Raw genomic sequence first — 18068 nt, 5'->3', positions numbered from 1 at the left:
TTTTGTCTAGACGAGAGGGATAACACCCTTTCTAGGTGATCTTTGCAAGATATTCCATTTCCTATGGGGATTCACCATGATTATCAACTTATTTGCCCTGGCGGACTTATCGACATATATCGACACATTGTTTTTTTGTTCCACTAGACGCCATGCGCCATGGTAATAAAGCAAAGGTAGAAACAGCCCCCAGTGACATGCCTCATGTAGCTTCACGTCCTCCAAACACAAATGCACAAGATAACGCAGGGCTATATTTATCCAGCGAAAGGAAATGGAATGTTTCACTTCGGAAACACTTCAGACAAAGTGGGAACAGAAGAAAAAGAAAAGAAAAACGTCGTTTTAATTAGGATAGGCACGTGTCACTCCCATCCTAACGAGCTGAGCATCAGCAGGGTTGGTAGCATAATAGCGATCCGCCTGTTGCATCACCACCCGATTGCATGGTCGATCGATCGTAACCGTACAGCAGCCTCGTCAAACATGCACGGATGTTCTATTTTCATCGAAACGCCATTTGTTGGCGCGCTTGGCAGTGCACTTGTCGCGAGGTCAACACCCAATCGGGTGCATTGTGCATTCAAACATCACCACGCAGAATGGCTCCTTTCGATTGAGTCATCCGATCTTCGTGCGTTATGCAAGACGCGACAGTTTGTTTTTCCATTTTCCCACGGGTTTTCCGAAGCGAATGCACTGATTACACTACCGAGATGGCGTGGTTAACAACAGACGAGGGACGGATTTGGAAGAATGGCGTCTGTATTACGTAACTTTTCCTTTTCCCCGATATTTTTCGGGTTCGAACGACGCAACACAACACTTTGCTAAAGGAGAGGATTCGCCTACCGATACGTACTTGAGTTAAGGTGTGCTGAAGGATGAAGTATCCTTTACTGTGACTTTCGGTGGGCTGCTGCTGTAGGCTGCACGAGATCGCGGCTTATTGAGATGGGATCCTTACTAAAAGACCGCAGGACAGAGAGTGACGTCTGGCGTTGAATTTATCATGCTCTTACACCAAATCCGAAGCCCTTGATCGCGTTTCGGCAAAATGTGACGATCGGGCAAACTGTCTGCGCGCGCATCATCGCCCCAAAATGCATCGATCGTTCACGAACCGCACCCGACTGCAACGGTAATGCACCCGAAACCCATTTCCCATTGCCTCATGCTGCCTCGCTGAGGGACGGTCTAGCTCGCCAACGATATACACACCCGTGTGGATCATATGATCGTTGCCGCCGTGGGGGTTTCGCCTGCTGTAAGGTTACCGTTTACGCTCGCTGTGTCTTGATTCTTTGTTTGGTAGAAGCGGAATTGTTTGGACAAACACACGAAATCATCACATCCACCCCCCATTGCCCTTTCTGCTGGATTTGGGTTGATGTGTCTGTGTGGTTTTGCGTACATCGTGCATCATTTTCCTCCCCATTTTCCAAACCCCGACATCTTGGCGTGTTCGCGAAACTCGCCGTACAGCGTGTAAATAGCGAGCGTGTGCGCCTGCCCTTGATCTACAACGGGTATCCTGCATCTCCGCGCACCCGACCAGATACCGCGGTATCGTTGGCTGTAGTTCAAAGCTTGACCACGAACCGAACATGCCGATGCTCGGGTAGGGGTTTTACCCACCCGCTAGGTACGTTGCGAGATGGGTGCGGTTGTAAGGATAGTGCGCTAAATTAGAATACTTTAACCACCCATCGATTAGCGGAGACAAAAAACTACACATGGTACCGAGGGTCGAGGGCTCAGCGGTGGCATGCGGTGGGCTGTATGGTGGGACCACTGTATTTGGTCTATTTGCGGACACGTATGTTGCTGAAGCTGTTGCCGAGAGTGCAAGTACTTTTGTAGGTGAGAAATGCATCGAATCGTGTCTCTGGGTCAATGATTTCTTCCGATCTTCGACTGTGGCCATGTTCGGCCGAACATATGGTGTGTGTTACGAACAATGGGGTATGTTACGGGGATACGGCGATAATCGCTTAAATAACAATGAAATCATTTGAATTCTGTAATTTCTACCAAAGAGGCAAGCAATGCAGGAAGTAACCTTATTACATGGAGCGAGAAAAGTTTGCCAGAGTTCGAAGTGAGCGTGAGGGACGGTTTAGTTTTTGCGCGAAAAATAAACGATCTGGCATTTAATATCTCGATTTAATCTGCAATCCGAAAAGCCAGTGCGTTGAATAAAAGCCCAGATCCGGAATCCAATCAGCAGCCATAATGCAAAAAGTGTAGCTGAGAATAACGTAGAACATCGAAGATGAGGTGACCCGTGCATTTCGCCGAGAAGTCGGAACAACAGTGAGACTGCTGACAGGGCTGGTGACTCCGTGGTCGCAATGGATAAGGAAATCTACTAAACTAGTTGATATAGTGCCAGGGTACTTTACGTTATCCGACAAAGTATCCGTGGGTTAATGATACTCACGCCATTTTCCTGGTAAAATTTCTGCCGAGGTTTAAGATGATTGCAAAAGGAAATGTTCTTTTCTTCAAGACTCGTGGTTATTTGGGATGTGTTTGGATATTTCTTACGGAAGGTGCTTTGCTATGTGTCTTTGCGAAGTAAAGATGCAAGGAAGGGCTTTTCATCTGGGTCTTTACCTGACCTCGATTTATCATGCGAAGAGATCTCTGGACTACTTTACCAATGTGCGATCTCCACTTAATGCGATCCACAGTACTTTTTTTGAGTAAATATCCAACATAATCCTTAGATCTACTTCAATAATTTCTATTGAAATTTAGTCATCAATTTCATTTTTCATAGCAATTTTTTGAGTATTCTTTGTTTTTGGATTTTGGTCATTTATGTATTACTACTTATTTGAGAACTGGTAATAACTAGCCCTAGCATGGAGTGCAGTTAGCAACGTGATTAAATATTATTTCTTTGCTTTATTATTATCATTATTATCCTGAAGGGATATAAGATTTCAAGTTAAAATAATATAACAGTGTTCTAATAAATTTTCAGGATGATTTCATAAGATTCGAGTAGATTTCATGTTTGAAGAAAGTTAAATCATGGACTATATTTTCTTGATACATTTTCGATACATTATATACTTTATTGAATAAGTAACTTAAATAAAAGGAATAGTAAACGATTAATTAATATAGCTGTTAATAATACTAAAGCCGCATCACTATCAGAGCGTTCCTCTTGATTGTGTCTTGACGTAAAAGCGCCTGAAAGTATGCAATTGCACTATGTTGGAATAATTTTCATATTAAATTGACGGAGAAAGAAAACAGAATTTAAGGTGGAAGCTAGGAAGGAAGCTTGCCAAGCCCATGCTACAGATGGTATCTTGTGTTACCCGATAAGTAAGTATTAAACAATTATTCAAACTGTTATTTTAATTACGCGTATAAACAAGACAACGATGTTGATATTCGAAAACGTTTCACAAACGAATAAATTGTTTTATTAAGCCACCTGTTTGTTTATGCACGTTGTAACGATGTAAAGAAGAAAGGATGGAAAAATGAATGCAGTAACAATGCGTGCCATTTCTCGTGGGTTTCGAACGAAAGTTGTCTATAGTTTACGTGTCATTCCGCTTCTGGTCATACGTATGCATTTAAAATAACAAAAAATATCTCCCACCTGGTCGAGACGAATGGCTAATGGACATTTGTAATGGGCACGGTTCCGTGATAGCAGACTTCCATTGAGAAGTTGAATACTATTTAACACCTAGCCTAGCCCACACGTGCAAAACGGTTCCCCTCAAGCGTTTTGACCTCCGATGCGACATGGGGTCGATGTGCAAAAATCACTATAATGATACGAATCGTCAGCAAACTGGTTCCCGTTGCTCTTGATTTGTCACCACCGATAAGATTGAGTACTTTTTTTTTTGCATGCACCAGGAAATAGTTCGGCAGTGCACTTTCGAGGCCACAGAACGGTTTATTTACTGTGTGTCCAGGCAGCTGACATTAAGTCCCACAGGAATTCTAAACTTTGTGTTAGAGTTTCCCGAATCGTTCGCGACGCTGACTAACCAAACATGCTAACCACACCAATCTGGTGACACTTTAGTGAAAATCCACACGAGTAAAGAACCATCGGGAGAGCGAATGCGGCCCCAGAGGGAATTTCTAACATATTGCTTCCAATTACGTCAACGACGCTACGAATCAATCATGCTGTAACGCCGTGTCTAGATGCACTCGACCGCTTGTTAAAGACTGGCCGCACGTCCCGATGATTCACGTTCTCTTCTACTGAGCCGTTAACTGGGGGCGGGAAGTCTGCCACTGCAATTAGATTACATGTTATAAATTGAACTGCAAAAAATCTAGTATAAAACGTTACATTCCATGCCCGTATCTCGTACGGGAATACCGTGAGTCACATCTTCGGGAAGATGTCAGCAAAGAACTGCAATTCTCCATTTCGCATAAACCAATTTTGGGAAGAGCTGTTTGATTTGAGGTAGTCTAAAGCATTAACAATTGCCGCAGCTACTGAAACCGGTTTGTCAGTCGTTGGTAGGGCATAATCAAGCGAACCAAGAAAACATGTACTATTCAATGTTTTTCGCACATATTTACCACGATAAGCAGAGACAGGCGGTCGTAAAAACAACACGCATCGACAGTGCGTTATGATATCGTACTACTATTAGTCAATAGCACTGGGAAACACAGATTAGTCGTCGAAGAAAAAACAAATCATTTACACGCTGGGTCCATGTTTTGCGGACCGGTTTACATTGTCAGGTTGAAGACGCACATTTATGCACTCCTTCGACGATAAGCGCCGCACAGGGCAGGCTAATTTTAATTTAATTACAAGCCATTTTTTGTTTCCACCAATTGCACGATGGTGTCGTTGAAGAATGTCGGCATGCTTTGCTGGGTTCGTTATCGAACCTGGTGCCGGTGCACGGTAATGGGTTGTTAATGCTGCATCCTGTTGACTACGGTGGACGCAGGTGCGGTTACGGTGGTTCAATCGTTCCAACGTTCAACTGTTGTCACCAGGAAACTGTGATCGGGACAAGCCCCTGCACAAAAGAGTGCAATAGAGCAAACGGATGGGTTTAGCGGTTTATGAGCTGTTTACATCAATTCATTCGTGATCGTTCTGTGGATGGGTCTGTTTAGCCGCCGATCGCTCCGGCCGGGAAAAGTAAATCCCGAAAATTCCCTACCAACAGCGGGAAGACGTGCCAACCGTTCGGGCCCTTGCACAGTCGAACGTGGAGAACCCGGCCTACGGCTACGCGCCCATTTGCGCACTATTTAAGTCCCGGCCGGTACTGGAAGGGCAGCTCAATCGAGTGCTAACCTCCGGCAAGTGCTCACTTACCATCCGGCGACAAGCGTCAACCAACAAACATCAGCGTGTGCACAAGCGTCTCGATCAAAACATCAAGAAGTACCGTCGCGAACAAGTTTACAAACATTGGCCCACGCGGTGACAGGCCACGGTTGGGCGAATCACCGGTACAGTGACGCGCACCTTATCAGCGAACTTCCCGCTTTCATTCTAAACGATCCGCAGCACGGAGTGCGTCGCGTGTTGAAAACCGGTAAGTAGTGTGGTATAACGCGCGGTGTTGAAATTCCCACCGTCGATCGAGCCGGAGTGCCGTCGCACGCCTATGCCGTGTGTTTAGTGTTGTGTGCGCTAGCTTTATGAATGAAAACCATAGCGCGTGCCGTTGTAAACATAGCGTATTCACCCAGCGGTGCAGCATCGGTACCGCTGTAAACAAACAAGCACGCGAACCATACGCAGATGCGCTTCGTACGCCGTTGCATCTGGTGTGTTAGTAAAAGGCCACAGCCAGTGCAAGCGTACACTTGTAACGAAAGTTTAACCACATGAAGTCCGTTACGTAAGTATCCGCGGTCGGGCATAAATGGTTCCAAAACGTGTGCACATCCCTCCGGAGGGTCGGCACCGCGATCAACGCTTTCCATCGGCCATTGTGCTGTCCGAAGTCGGTCAGATTTGAATTATGACGATACGGATGATGATGGACAACAATGATCATCGATTAGTCTCGCGTCAGCTTGCCACCCCAATGGGTGCACGCGGTTGACCCCTTTCGGCCGCGTTGATCAAACTAGCCACATCTGGAAACCTACATTTTCCCTAAACGATCCTAGACAAACATTAAATCGACACACGGTTTGCAAAATTGCGGAATAGGACCGTACACAGCTTGGGTGCCGAACCTTGAGTGTGGTGCAGGGGTGAAGGTGCGAAAGATTTGCGGTTTCGGTTCGCGGGAACATTCATCATTCTTCGCACACATCGCGAAGGTGAATCGAGCCCGCAGATCTGACGCCGGCTTGGAGTAGGGAGATTTAATTTAATTGAACCACCGATCAGCGAAAATGGCTCGGCCCGGCAACTCGCGCCTCGCGTCCAGCAGTTGCGTGCGTGCGTGCGTTACTGTGGTTGCAGCACGGTGCAGCCTTTGAAGGGGAATTTTACACGCTTTCGGTTCCGGTTGCTCATTCGGCTGCTTTTCGCAAGGAAGAATACATCGCTCAAACTCAAGGAACGTTCTGTCGTATGTGTCGGCACAAGCGAAAAGAATCGGGGAACTTACTTCAACCGTGATCGCAACCGAGAGTGGCCGCTTCTAGCCGATCGTAGCCCAGCGCGTTGGGTTAAACAAGCAGAAAAGCAACACGGTTTTTACGGTACATTTACTTATTTTGCGAACAAATTGTGAGGTAATTAACGCGAACCGAAAGTGAATAGCATTTGTGGTGCAGCTGTGGTGTAAAGGAGGAAAACCAACGTACCAAATTGATTAATTGTGTGAAACAAATTGAAGCAAATTGAGGTATGTCTTGGAGTAATCAAGTGTTACGAGGTGGTGTTGTTGGGTTGTCAAACAATAATTACTGTGAGCATGATGGGACAGTGCAGAGTTCAAATAGATATAGAATGCGCCCGGATTGATTTCCTAGAATCCTTGAAATCTTGTCTGAACAGAACAGAACAGAAGGTGCAAACAATTCCAGATCTGCCTCGGTACATTGCCTAGTAGTGTTTTCTACTCCGACTTTGAAAGTTGATCTCGATAAACGTGTAAAGCCCCGGAGAAAGATTTATATTCTTCATCTTCTATTTAAATATTGACCTAGTTTATAGTCCCGATTGGATACGTGATCTAGTTTGCCCTAAAACCTGGAAGGCCTGGTATGTAAGGAGAAGGTATCTAGAAGATCTCCTCTGGAACGAATTTCTTCCCACCAAACTTGTCGTAATATTCATGAAGACTAAATAAATACTTATATTCGTAGCATCTAATAATTCGAGCTTCATCGTAGTAGTCTGGTAGTAAATAATGGGCTCGTCAGCTTACGATCGTAGGACTATGAATAAGTGGAATATCACTTGTTTCTTTGTCATTTAATAATTTATTTCTATAGAAGTTCTATGTTGGAATGAATCTTTAATGTTCCATAATCCATATTTCATCGGAAATTTGAAGAACTTCTCAAGAAGATCGTTCTATGAACATCATTTCAATTCTACTCTCATCATGCGTAACGGAAATCGTTTTTTTGTCTCAAAACAAACTTCTGACAAGACGATCAGTGATCCATGGATATAATGACTATAAAAAAAACTCCAAAAATAATGTACCGGTCGTCTGATAATGGAGACCTTGAACTTGATCGGCCGTATCTTGTCGGTTAGTTTACTTTATCCAACGCTACATCGGTCAATGTTTCACCGGTGGGCGAGTAGCAAAAAAAAAACGACGCGCATAACGTCCTCCACCTTGGAGTGTGGTGTAAAGAACGCTGGCAACTCAAACACTGGCACCGCGAACCATTGTACCATAAAAAAGGGGCCATTGGCGCGGTCCAGTTCGCACGGGTACCATGCTATCAGGTGGCTGGTGCGAGTATGCCGAGTGGTCGGGATCCGTGGTGATGAACATCACGTGCTATGTTTTTAAGAATGTTTGCTTGGGTAGCGGAGGGCAAGCGCAAAGATCAACAGTATGCACTTTACCCTTCATCACGCAGGTCGTCAGAACGTACCTGCCGGACATAAGTTCTAACCGAAGTAGTGTTCTAATATAAAGCGTGTACTGTACATCTCAATTCTAATTCGGCTATTATCCAATGTTTGACGTTACAGAGATGCAGCTACTCAAATGGCACGGGCAGTTGATTCTGCTGAACTTTTTAATGTTTATGTCTTGGCGACCATGTCGAGGTAGGTAGCAGGAATTGAACAACAAAAAAAGTCCCATTAATGGTGCTAACATGTCTTAATATCGTCCCAATCCCTCGTGTCTCTCTCCTGCAGGATTGAACGTACCAAACTATGGTTCTACTTATCGAGCCAATCCTACCAGACGGTCAGGCGCTTTTACTAGCGCCAGAGATCCAGCCTACTATGACGAGTACGAACCATCCGGTCCTCAACCACTCAACCAAGATCAGCGTCGAGCGAAGCTGGTTGCCATCTCGAACCCGGACTTTTATTTTCCACCCGATCCCGAAGCGGACCTAGCGGAGGCAAATGAACCGGCATTGGAGCGGCAAAAGTCTCGCGCACCGGCCGCTGCAGGAAGCTTTTCGTACAATGAGAAAGACAAAAATGGACCATCGCACTGGTACCGCGTAGATGCACGCTGTGGAGGCCGGTACCAAAGTCCGATCCTACTAAACACGACCAGCGCACAGTTCGTGAGCCGAAAGCGGCCGCTACGTCTCGATGGACAAACCAATCTGCCACAGACGATACTGCTGCAGAACGATGGACATTCGGCGAAGTTTACGTACAACTGGCGCACCACCGGTGACCGTCCGGTGCTCCGTGGTGGTCCACTCAAGACCAAGTATCTGTTCGACCAGTTCCACTTTCACTGGGGTGTAAACAGTACGGTGGGTTCGGAGCACGTGTACGACTACCAGCGCTACCCGATGGAGATCCATTTGGTGTTCTACAACGGACTGTACGAGTCGTTCCAGGAGGCGCGCGAACAGGTGGATGGTATTGCCGTGGTGGGGTTGTTCTACGAGATTTATCAACATTCGCTGGACGAGCAGCTGAACACGTGGACCCGGTTTTTGCGCAATGTCGTCACACCGGACAGCCAGTACACGATCCCGTTCATTGATACGTTCCCGTTGTACGAGGTGATCGGGGATGTGGAGTGGCCTTACTTCTCGTACGAGGGTAGTCTTACGACACCGCCGTGTCTAGAGACGGTAACCTGGATCGTGTCCACCAAACCGCTGCTGGTGACGGAGAAGGAGATGAAGCAGTTCCGATGGCTGCAATCACCGACCGGACAGATGGTGAACAATTTCCGACCCGTCCAGAAGCTTAACCATCGTCGGGTGTTCCTGTACTGAAGCGTACTACTGACGTAGCCTGACGTTGTACTGACTGAGCTGAACTGAACAGCGCCTTTTCGTAGCGAAATACCAAAGGATTGTCATCGTTAGTGATTAGCAAGCGTTTTACTGCTCATTGTTACCACCTGCACGTACTGCGTGTCCAGTGAACTAAGTATTATACATTAGTGAAATATACATATATCTTTATCCAGTGCATTTGAATGGTGCTGAGGTTCTGTTTTTGCATAAATCATGTGCTGACCATTTTAAATACAAAATATTACCATTACTAATTATATACTAGGGTGCTCTAAAAAATGTCAAACCCTTTTTTTTTGTGTTATTGAAACGAAGTAAAGTAGCTTATCCTTGATATACATAGTCGAACATATTTTGTTGACGTTGGAATTAGAGATGTGCACGCTGAGTAAGAGTGAGTGAGTGATTTGAAACCTTCGAGAGAGTGAATGAATATAAATCAGCACGAAGAGTTTTTATGACTCCTTTAACCACTCTTTTGCGTTTATACTCACTCTTACTCTCTGTGCCGACTAGAAACTCACTCAGGAGTGAGTAAAACTGTTTTATCACTCTTTGGATTATAATCACTCTGTAAGAGTGAGTAAAAGAGTATTATCACTCTTTGGATTATAATCACTCTGTAAGAGTGAGTAAAAGAGTATCATCACTCTTACAGAGTGATTATAATCCAAAGAGTGATAATACTCTTTTACTCACTCTTACAGAGTGATTATAATCCAAAGAGTGATAAAACAGTTTTACTCACTCCTGAGTGAGTTTCTAGTCGGCACAAAGAGTAAGAGTGAGTATAAACGCAAAAGAGTGGTAAAAACATAAATGCAGTGTAATATTTTTTAATGAATCTCAAAAGAGTGAGTAAAGGTTTCAAATCTTTAAACCCACTCTTTGACTCCGATTCAAATCATTGAAAAGAGTGATTATTCTCATCTCTAGTTGGAATGGACTCAAGCCACTGAACATCGATAAACCTTCTTCTGATGTTTCATGACAGCTGCTGTAAGTTTTTGCTACATTGTTAGTTTTCTTTGATTTTAATCACTTCTAAAACTGTGTAATTGGAATAAACTATCATCAGCAAACAAATACATTACACAAATAGCAATAAGTATGGACAGCACATACTTCGACAGACTAGACTTCGCAGACATTACAATCAGAAAACTGATCAGATCTATTAGATATGACTAATGTATATTATTTTACATCACATATCATATGAACCGGTAATTCGTATACAAGAATGATATAACTGCGAGTGAATACAATCTCTCACTCTCTCTCTCTCTCTCTTCTTGGTTTAACGACCTTACTAGGTCATGGTTACCATTTCTGGCTTACTAGACTTAATGTTACAATATAGCCGGGTAGTCAGTCCTTGCTACGGGGGATTGGTTCAGATGGGATTTTGGATCGGTTCTGTCGTGTGAAAATCGGCATCGCTACCAATACACCACCGACCGCTATGAACGATGAATAATGAAGGATCATTAAGGTTAATACGAAGGATGCAGGCATTGACCAAGGACTGTGTTTAGAATTTGTCTTCTAGATAGGAGACCAAGGAATACTATCAAATTCCAGCGTATATCTAACAAGGCTTCAGTGAAGAACATTCAAACATCCATTATCAGATATTCAATCCCCCAACGTTAATTCAGATGCAATGAAACAGATGGTTTGATACATGGAGGTTTATTATATTTTGATTTTATTTTTGACAAATAGTAGGTACGCTAATACATTGATCTTGCTTCTTGTATACTTACATTCAAGTTTAATCTTAATTTTGTCAGTCGTTGAGGGAACGCAAGTATAAAACCCTAACCTTAAAAAAAATCTTTATCGTTAAGCTAAGAAGAGGAAATTCCATCCCCAAATCCTCCATTAAAACTATCAAATTTAATTACAGATAGCAACAACAGTGGTGTATTGGTTGTGGCGTTGGTCTTTACATGACAGGACCGGTACAAAATCCCATCCGGTCTAAGCCTCCGTGCGCAATGCTGACTATCCGGCTACGGATAAATATAGTCAAAGAAAGCCAGAAATGGCCAGACCTAGATCTCATGAAGTTGTTGTATCGATAAGAATAAGAAAAAACAAAAACAATAAGAAAATAAGATATATTATGTTGAAAAGTATATGAATTAAACGACCATTCCGATATATACAAGATCAAGGAATTGAATGAAATAAAAGCCTTATTTTGTTAGTGTTTATCACCTTACTCTTGTACTCATATTGATTCCATGTACCAAGGTAGTGTACTGTTAGCTTAAGGTGCGTTCGTAAGGAACGGCAAATATTGGAAAATCTATGATCACCTTATCGCTGTCCTCGATACAAACGCCAACATATGTACCCGCAGCAGTGTAGCATTAAACGATAATTAAGCAATCCAGTGACATGAAGATTGTTCGTTGATTTATTTTCTTTTTTGCTAATTTTGTTCTTTAAATTAAATAAAATTTTGCTGATCTTTCCAGTATGCCAATTGATGATAGCCAATTTGCGATCCATCATCGACCGTCCCAGCCGTCATTAAATGTACCGGAAGATGCGTCCATGAACTTAATTTTTTTTTAAATACAAAATTTATAAATATAATTACGGGGGATTTTTACAAATATAATTACGCTTCACGAACTTCCGACTGATTATAAGGACAACCAACCTGCATACGACGAAAAGGGCATGCATGCTGTGTAGCACGTGCTGCTACCGTATCTTAATTGCTGTTACAAAATGGTTCCGGAGCGATCATGCAAGATGCATCTGTTGCGATAGTCGGGAACTTCCCCCAGCTTTTTGTCACAACTGATAGTGTATGACATGTATTTTGCAGCGAGACTAATATAATTCTGTTAAAAAAAAATCAATTTCAATTAACATTTTTCCACAACAAAATGATTCGTATGTTAAGGTAAGTGCGGCATTGTCCCCAAGCAAATATATTTCAAATGGTTTCCATTCACATTGTGCTGTTTTTTCTTGCACTGGTTGAAAGCATCCTTTAAAAAAAATACACGCCCTTCAGACGCATTGTATGAATAAGTTGCTAAAAGTTATTCAAACAACAAAACAAAAAATAATGCATGCTACATTAATGCACGGGAAAAAATATGCAATAAAAAGTGTAAGCTCTAAATGCTAAACAATACATTATCTTCATCTAGCGCTGTAATCACACTAATGGTGTGAAGCCCTGTATCGTCCTCAAACGCTGTCACCCACACTGTAAGCGAGGCCGCATATGAGCAACCGGAAGAAGATCAACAGTTTTCCATCAACCAATTCGCACCACCGGTACGGAAAAATGAGCCCCCATCGAATTTTGTGTACATAAACTGTACCCCATTTGCACCGACCGATCAATTGTGAGTGAGTGCGCTTAGCGAAGGAGCAAAAACTGCACGTTGCGTTTTTCTCCAATTTTGTCACGCTGTGGAAAAAAACACACATTCATCAAACAATAACGCCGTTTAGTAGAGCAGCTCTCCAACAGCAATGGGCAAACACCACTACTATGGACTATTTTTTACTGCCTTGTGCGCACTCGGCGGTGTACATGGTGAGTAGCTGGTGGCAAAAATGTTGGTGCGACACAAAAAAAAAAACAAGCAAACTGTAATTCCCGGCATTATTGTTTGGGCTATTCTAGGTGATTTCTCCTACGAAGACCCGGACCGATGGGCAGAAACCGATCCGGACTGTGGCGGAATGCGCCAGAGCCCAATCGATATCGTGCGCTCGGACGCTACGCTGCCCTCGCTCGACCATGCGGCACCGCTGCTGCTCGAGGGCAGCACCCGCAAGCCGGTTTCGATCAATGTGACCAACAATGGCCATACCGCACAGTACACGTTCACCTGGAACACGGAGAGCGAACGGCCTGTTCTGCTCGGTGGGCCGCTACCGTTTGCCGCACCGTACGTGCTCGAGCAGATGCACTTCCACTGGGGGGCCGATAATGGGCGCGGTTCGGAGCACACGTTCGATGGGATGGCGTACTCGGCCGAGGTGCACTTCGTGTTCTTCAAGCGGGAGTACGGTACGTTCGAGCAGGCTATCTCCCACGAGGACGGGTTGGCCGTGCTCGGCGTGCTGTACGAGATCGGCGGTGACAAGGTCAAGCCGGGTGCCAAGTGGGCACGGCCACTGCCAAAAATCCGGCCCGCCGGTAGCACGATCACGCTCGAAGACCGGGAAGTGTTCAGTCTTAGCTCGGTGGCGGGTGGCACCTGGCTGCGGTACTACTCGTACGCGGGCAGTCTCACAACACCGCCCTGCTCGGAAAGTGTCACGTGGATCGTGCGCGACGGTACGTACCCGATCGCGCAGAAGGATCTGGACGAGTTGCGGAACTTGCGCGACTCGAACGATAAACCGCTGGTCGACAACTTCCGTCCGGTGCAGCCACTAAACGGGCGTCCGGTGGTGCGTTACGGATTCTAGAATGTGCTCCAAACCCCTAACTTCACCCAATTCCGCACCGATTCCAAACGCTTGTATCGAATATCCCCGGGACCTTGGAGCCGCAATATGTACTATCAGTATTAGAACTCCACCAGCACACCGTTTGCACGTTTGCGGATGTCTAAAGTCCTCGTCTTTCTAACCACGGAGACTTGGCGGCTAAGTTAGTGTCTGTGTGTGTGTGGGTGTTAGTGTGTGCTAGGGTGAACAAAAAAAAAAACGGCGGTAAAAAGGGATAAGGGAGACAGTACCAGTAAAATCTACAGATCACAGCAATAACAATAACCACACGGAACTCGGTTGAAAATAGTTCGTGCAGTTGGTGAGCGACAAACTGGTTATGTTGCTCATAGTCACATAGCTAAACTTACTCCCATTTGCTCCCGTCCTTCCATCCACCCGTCCTCCATTTCCCTGACCCCTTCCGGGAGGCGTGCGCTCAGAATCGCTACATAAGGGAGGGCTTTCGTTTCACGGTCACCCCATTAATCAACGCGGGTTTTCGGACATTGCGATGTGGGCGCGTGAGCAAGGCGTGGCGTGGCGGCATGGAGCGGTTGGTAGCGGGGCTGGGAAAAAGCGAGAGACACATTTCACCTGGCCCCGACTTTTCGACGCGTCATCAACGGCTGTGTCCATATACGAAGGGTTATAGAATTAGGCGTTAAAAAGGAAAAACTGCACTCCGCGCACATTTTACTACTCTCATATACGATCAAATACATTCTGCATGGAAGAACGCGCTGTTTTATTTTATGCTTTAATATCAAAGATCCAATTTTCCAAGGTGTGAAGATCATGCTGTCGTGATCCAGCTGATGTCCATCAACCAATGTTTTGTTGTCTAGCAATGTCCATGTCCGTAACTAGGTCAGCAAGAAATGACCTTGCGGCGTAGCTAGTGTTTATGCGCACAATAAGCTGTCTTTCTTCCAGCATAATAAAAGAAACTCCAAAAATCCCAAGACTTCCGGAACGAAGTTTTGACCACACGGCACACTTTTGCTTATCCTCCGGTCAGCACTCTTTTGCTGAAGGTCATTTGTCATTTGGGCAAAGTGCAAACACGCGAAATGCAGTGCTGTCATGTGTAGCCATCCCTGTTCGAAAAAGAAGCAGGTCGCTGCCCAAATCCGAACCCACCAAGCGGTATGCAACGACTAACAAAGTGCTAACGGCCACAGCAAGTGTCGGCGTCCCGTGCACTTTAACACCACTCCTGGAGTAATGCTATCGCATTAACGCTATCTCCTGCAGTAGTAGCTGTGGTTGTTTTGTTAGCAGCAGCAGCAGCAGCAGCAGCAGCAACAGTGCCCCCCAACTTAGAACGTTCTTTTAAAAACAGGCTTCCGGAGGACGGCAGCATTCAGAAACGGTGCAGCTTTCCACCGGTGCGGGACACACAAAACGCGCATTGACATTAGTGTCGGTTCGGCATTAGGGTAAGGTCTTGGCAAACCCGGATCTTGAAATAGGTCGCTAGAACAACGAGGCGTGGTCCGGTCGTTCGGGGTTTGCTGTGCTTTTTTTGTTTGTGTTTACTTCGGACAGTTAGTGGCTGAGTGGGCATTAAGGTGGTTTTACTACAAATCAATTCCTACGTACGGTACCGTTCCATGTGTACGGGAGTTACAATGAGTGCACTGTGTATGTCACTTTTATTAGCCTGTCAACCGGTCGTGTTCGCTCGAGGTAATGCTTTTACACCAACCATTTCTAGTTGCTAGTACGCGTGGTGGTATGCTGTACCGGTTCGGTTGGTATTCATATTCATCCCGAATTTATTCGCAGACTATCCGCAAGAAAATGGGTTCGTGTGGGGCAGAAGGACAGCACATCCGAACGATATCAACTTCGATGTGCACGAACTGAAAGCAAGTAAAGCCAGCGCACCGTCCTGGACGTACTCGCTAAGTGATGCGCTTGGTCCACCGAACTGGCCCATCGTAGCGCCGGCCTGTGGTGCACAGTACCAGAGTCCTATAAACATCGTCACGTCCGGGGCGCTGGTCGTAAACCGTAAGGTGCCGCTGGAGATCGTCGGACTGACCAATATGCCCTCGTCCATTACCGCTGAGAATGAAGGTTACTCGGTGAAGTTCACTCCCCACTGGACATACCGGACGCGACCGATGATGCGGGGAGGACCCTTGAAGACGGTGTACTTCTTCGAGCAGATGCACTTCCACTGGGGTCCGAACAACACGCAAGGATCGGAACATACGCTCGATGAACGCCGTTTCCCGCTGGAGCTGCATCTGGTGTTCTACAACGGTCTGTACAGTTCGTTCGACAAGGCGAAAGCGGAAGTGGATGGTTTAGCAGTGGTCGGTTTCCTGTACGAAGTGGTACCGAGCTCGTCCAGCTTTTCGCTGAACTCGTGGGCAAACTTCTTGCCGCAGGTGCGTCAACCGAAGTCGACGCTTGAGATACCGTTTAGTCGGGCGTTCACGCTGCTGAACGTTGTCGGTACGATGGGATGGCCGTACTATTCGTACGAGGGTAGCCTTACGACGCCCCCATGCCTCGAGACGGTCAACTGGATCGTGTCGGCCAAGCGGCTAGCGGTTACGGAGCAAGAAATGAACCGGCTACGTTCGCTGATTGGTACGAACGGGGCACCGATATCGCTGAATTACCGCCCAGTTCAACCGCAGAACAATCGTCGGGTGTTTTACTACTAGATGTTAGAGTTCTGGAGCGCTCTTTTTTACTATATAGTTGTAATCGTACAAAGCAGCCCCGGTTCGCATGCATGCAGCGACATGCTGGCTTCCGGGTTGCATACTGTTAGGCGTAAATCATCTGTCGACACGATCGTAGCTGTTGCGTTGCAGCGAACACGTGCACCGTTGGGTGCTGAATACCCCGAAGGGTATCCGTACCAAATAATTGTTCCTTTGCTACTTAGATATATATGTTACAATAAGTTTGGAATCTAGATGAATTGCGTTGTTGTGATATTGAGAGAGAGAGTACACTCTTGGCAGCGGAAACGAACAATAAAGATAACACAACCGCAACAGTTTGTTTCATTAAAAATAAAAATACTAAACTTTATTTTCCATTCCATCCACGCTTCATTCGCTCAACTGCTTATCGTAATAAGTGGGCGTTGATGAAACCTTCCCATACCTCTCAGTACTGTCACGTTGAATGCAATGCTTTTCCTTATCTTCCTCTAAATTTACTCATGAAACTATGTTACGAGCGTATGATTCAATTTTTCTCTGCCGTCTTCTGCTTTATCGTTATTTTTCGCTTAGCACAAACAGTAAGAAACTACACTAGCTTTTATCTCTACATATCCAAGTCATAATACATATAGAAACGCGTCCGCAAGTGCGCACGTCGACGAGCGACGTGCGGACGGTCGTCCGTTTGGGCTGATCTTACTGAATGGATCGTGTTATTGTAGACGAGTGAAAAAAAATACGCCATTCATCATTAGAACGACTCACCTAAAGGCGCTACATTCACAAATCGAAATGGAATGCAGCGCCGTGGACCGTATGGAAATCGATTGTTTTGAGTCGTATGTAAAGGTAAGGGTAATGCGATGATGCTTGCGTTGCGTTAAAATAGAAACCACTCGGTCAGACAGTTGCCTTGTTATTGTTTTAGTACACACCACATCAGGAGCACATCAGGGTCTAGTAGTGGTGGGGGATTATTAAGGGGTCAGCAAATGGGAAGTTCATACATCGGGTGCAGATGGCGATCGCTGTTCGGAAAATCGAACCAAAACCGGAAACGTATCGTGGTGACGATCGGTACTGGAAGACATTATGCAGACCTCAGGACGAGTATTAAAGAATGTAACCGGGGGGGGGGGCCTGTTTTGGGGTGGGTGGGTAAGGTATTGAGTAAAAGTTTTCACGATCGTCGCGCAAACTGCCACAAAAGCTACCAACTAGAGTCGATTTAAATTTTTCACTGAACATACTCTACCAACTATGTCGTAATTATTCCGCATGCCACATCAAGTTCAATGCTAGGGCCGAAATAATCAACAGAACAGAACAAAACTCGAAACAGAAAAGTTTCGAACTAGCTTTCAGTTATTCTGGGTTTGTTATTGTTTTTTTTTTTTTTTTTTAATGGATGCAGTTTGATGCACTCTACTCTGCACATGCTTTCCATTCTCTTCCATTCTGTTCGCATTCTGCGTAGCGGGGGAAAAGTTTTAC

General features: G+C 45.2%; 3 protein-coding genes across 3 annotated transcripts; all 3 read left to right on the top strand.

The window, feature by feature from the left end:
* Positions 1-8151: 8151 nt before the first annotated feature.
* LOC128708159 (carbonic anhydrase 13-like) lies at positions 8152-9375 on the top strand. Its single transcript, XM_053803120.1, has 2 exons — positions 8152-8227; positions 8321-9375. The coding sequence occupies exons 1-2, from the start codon at positions 8152-8154 to the stop codon at positions 9373-9375; spliced, it is 1131 nt and encodes a 376-aa protein (XP_053659095.1).
* Positions 9376-12909: 3534 nt separating this feature from the next.
* Positions 12910-13857, top strand: LOC128719968 (carbonic anhydrase 2-like). The gene is made up of 2 exons (XM_053813611.1): positions 12910-12973; positions 13064-13857. Exons 1-2 carry the CDS (start codon positions 12910-12912, stop codon positions 13855-13857), a joined length of 858 nt encoding a protein of 285 aa, XP_053669586.1.
* Positions 13858-15494: 1637 nt separating this feature from the next.
* Positions 15495-16562, top strand: LOC128707498 (carbonic anhydrase 7-like). The gene is made up of 2 exons (XM_053802451.1): positions 15495-15570; positions 15670-16562. Exons 1-2 carry the CDS (start codon positions 15495-15497, stop codon positions 16560-16562), a joined length of 969 nt encoding a protein of 322 aa, XP_053658426.1.
* Positions 16563-18068: the final 1506 nt, after the last annotated feature.

This window comes from Anopheles marshallii, chromosome 2 (genome assembly GCF_943734725.1).
Source record: "Anopheles marshallii chromosome 2, idAnoMarsDA_429_01, whole genome shotgun sequence".
Taxonomy (NCBI): domain Eukaryota; kingdom Metazoa; phylum Arthropoda; class Insecta; order Diptera; family Culicidae; genus Anopheles; species Anopheles marshallii.
This window is presented reverse-complemented; position numbering and strand designations above follow the sequence as displayed.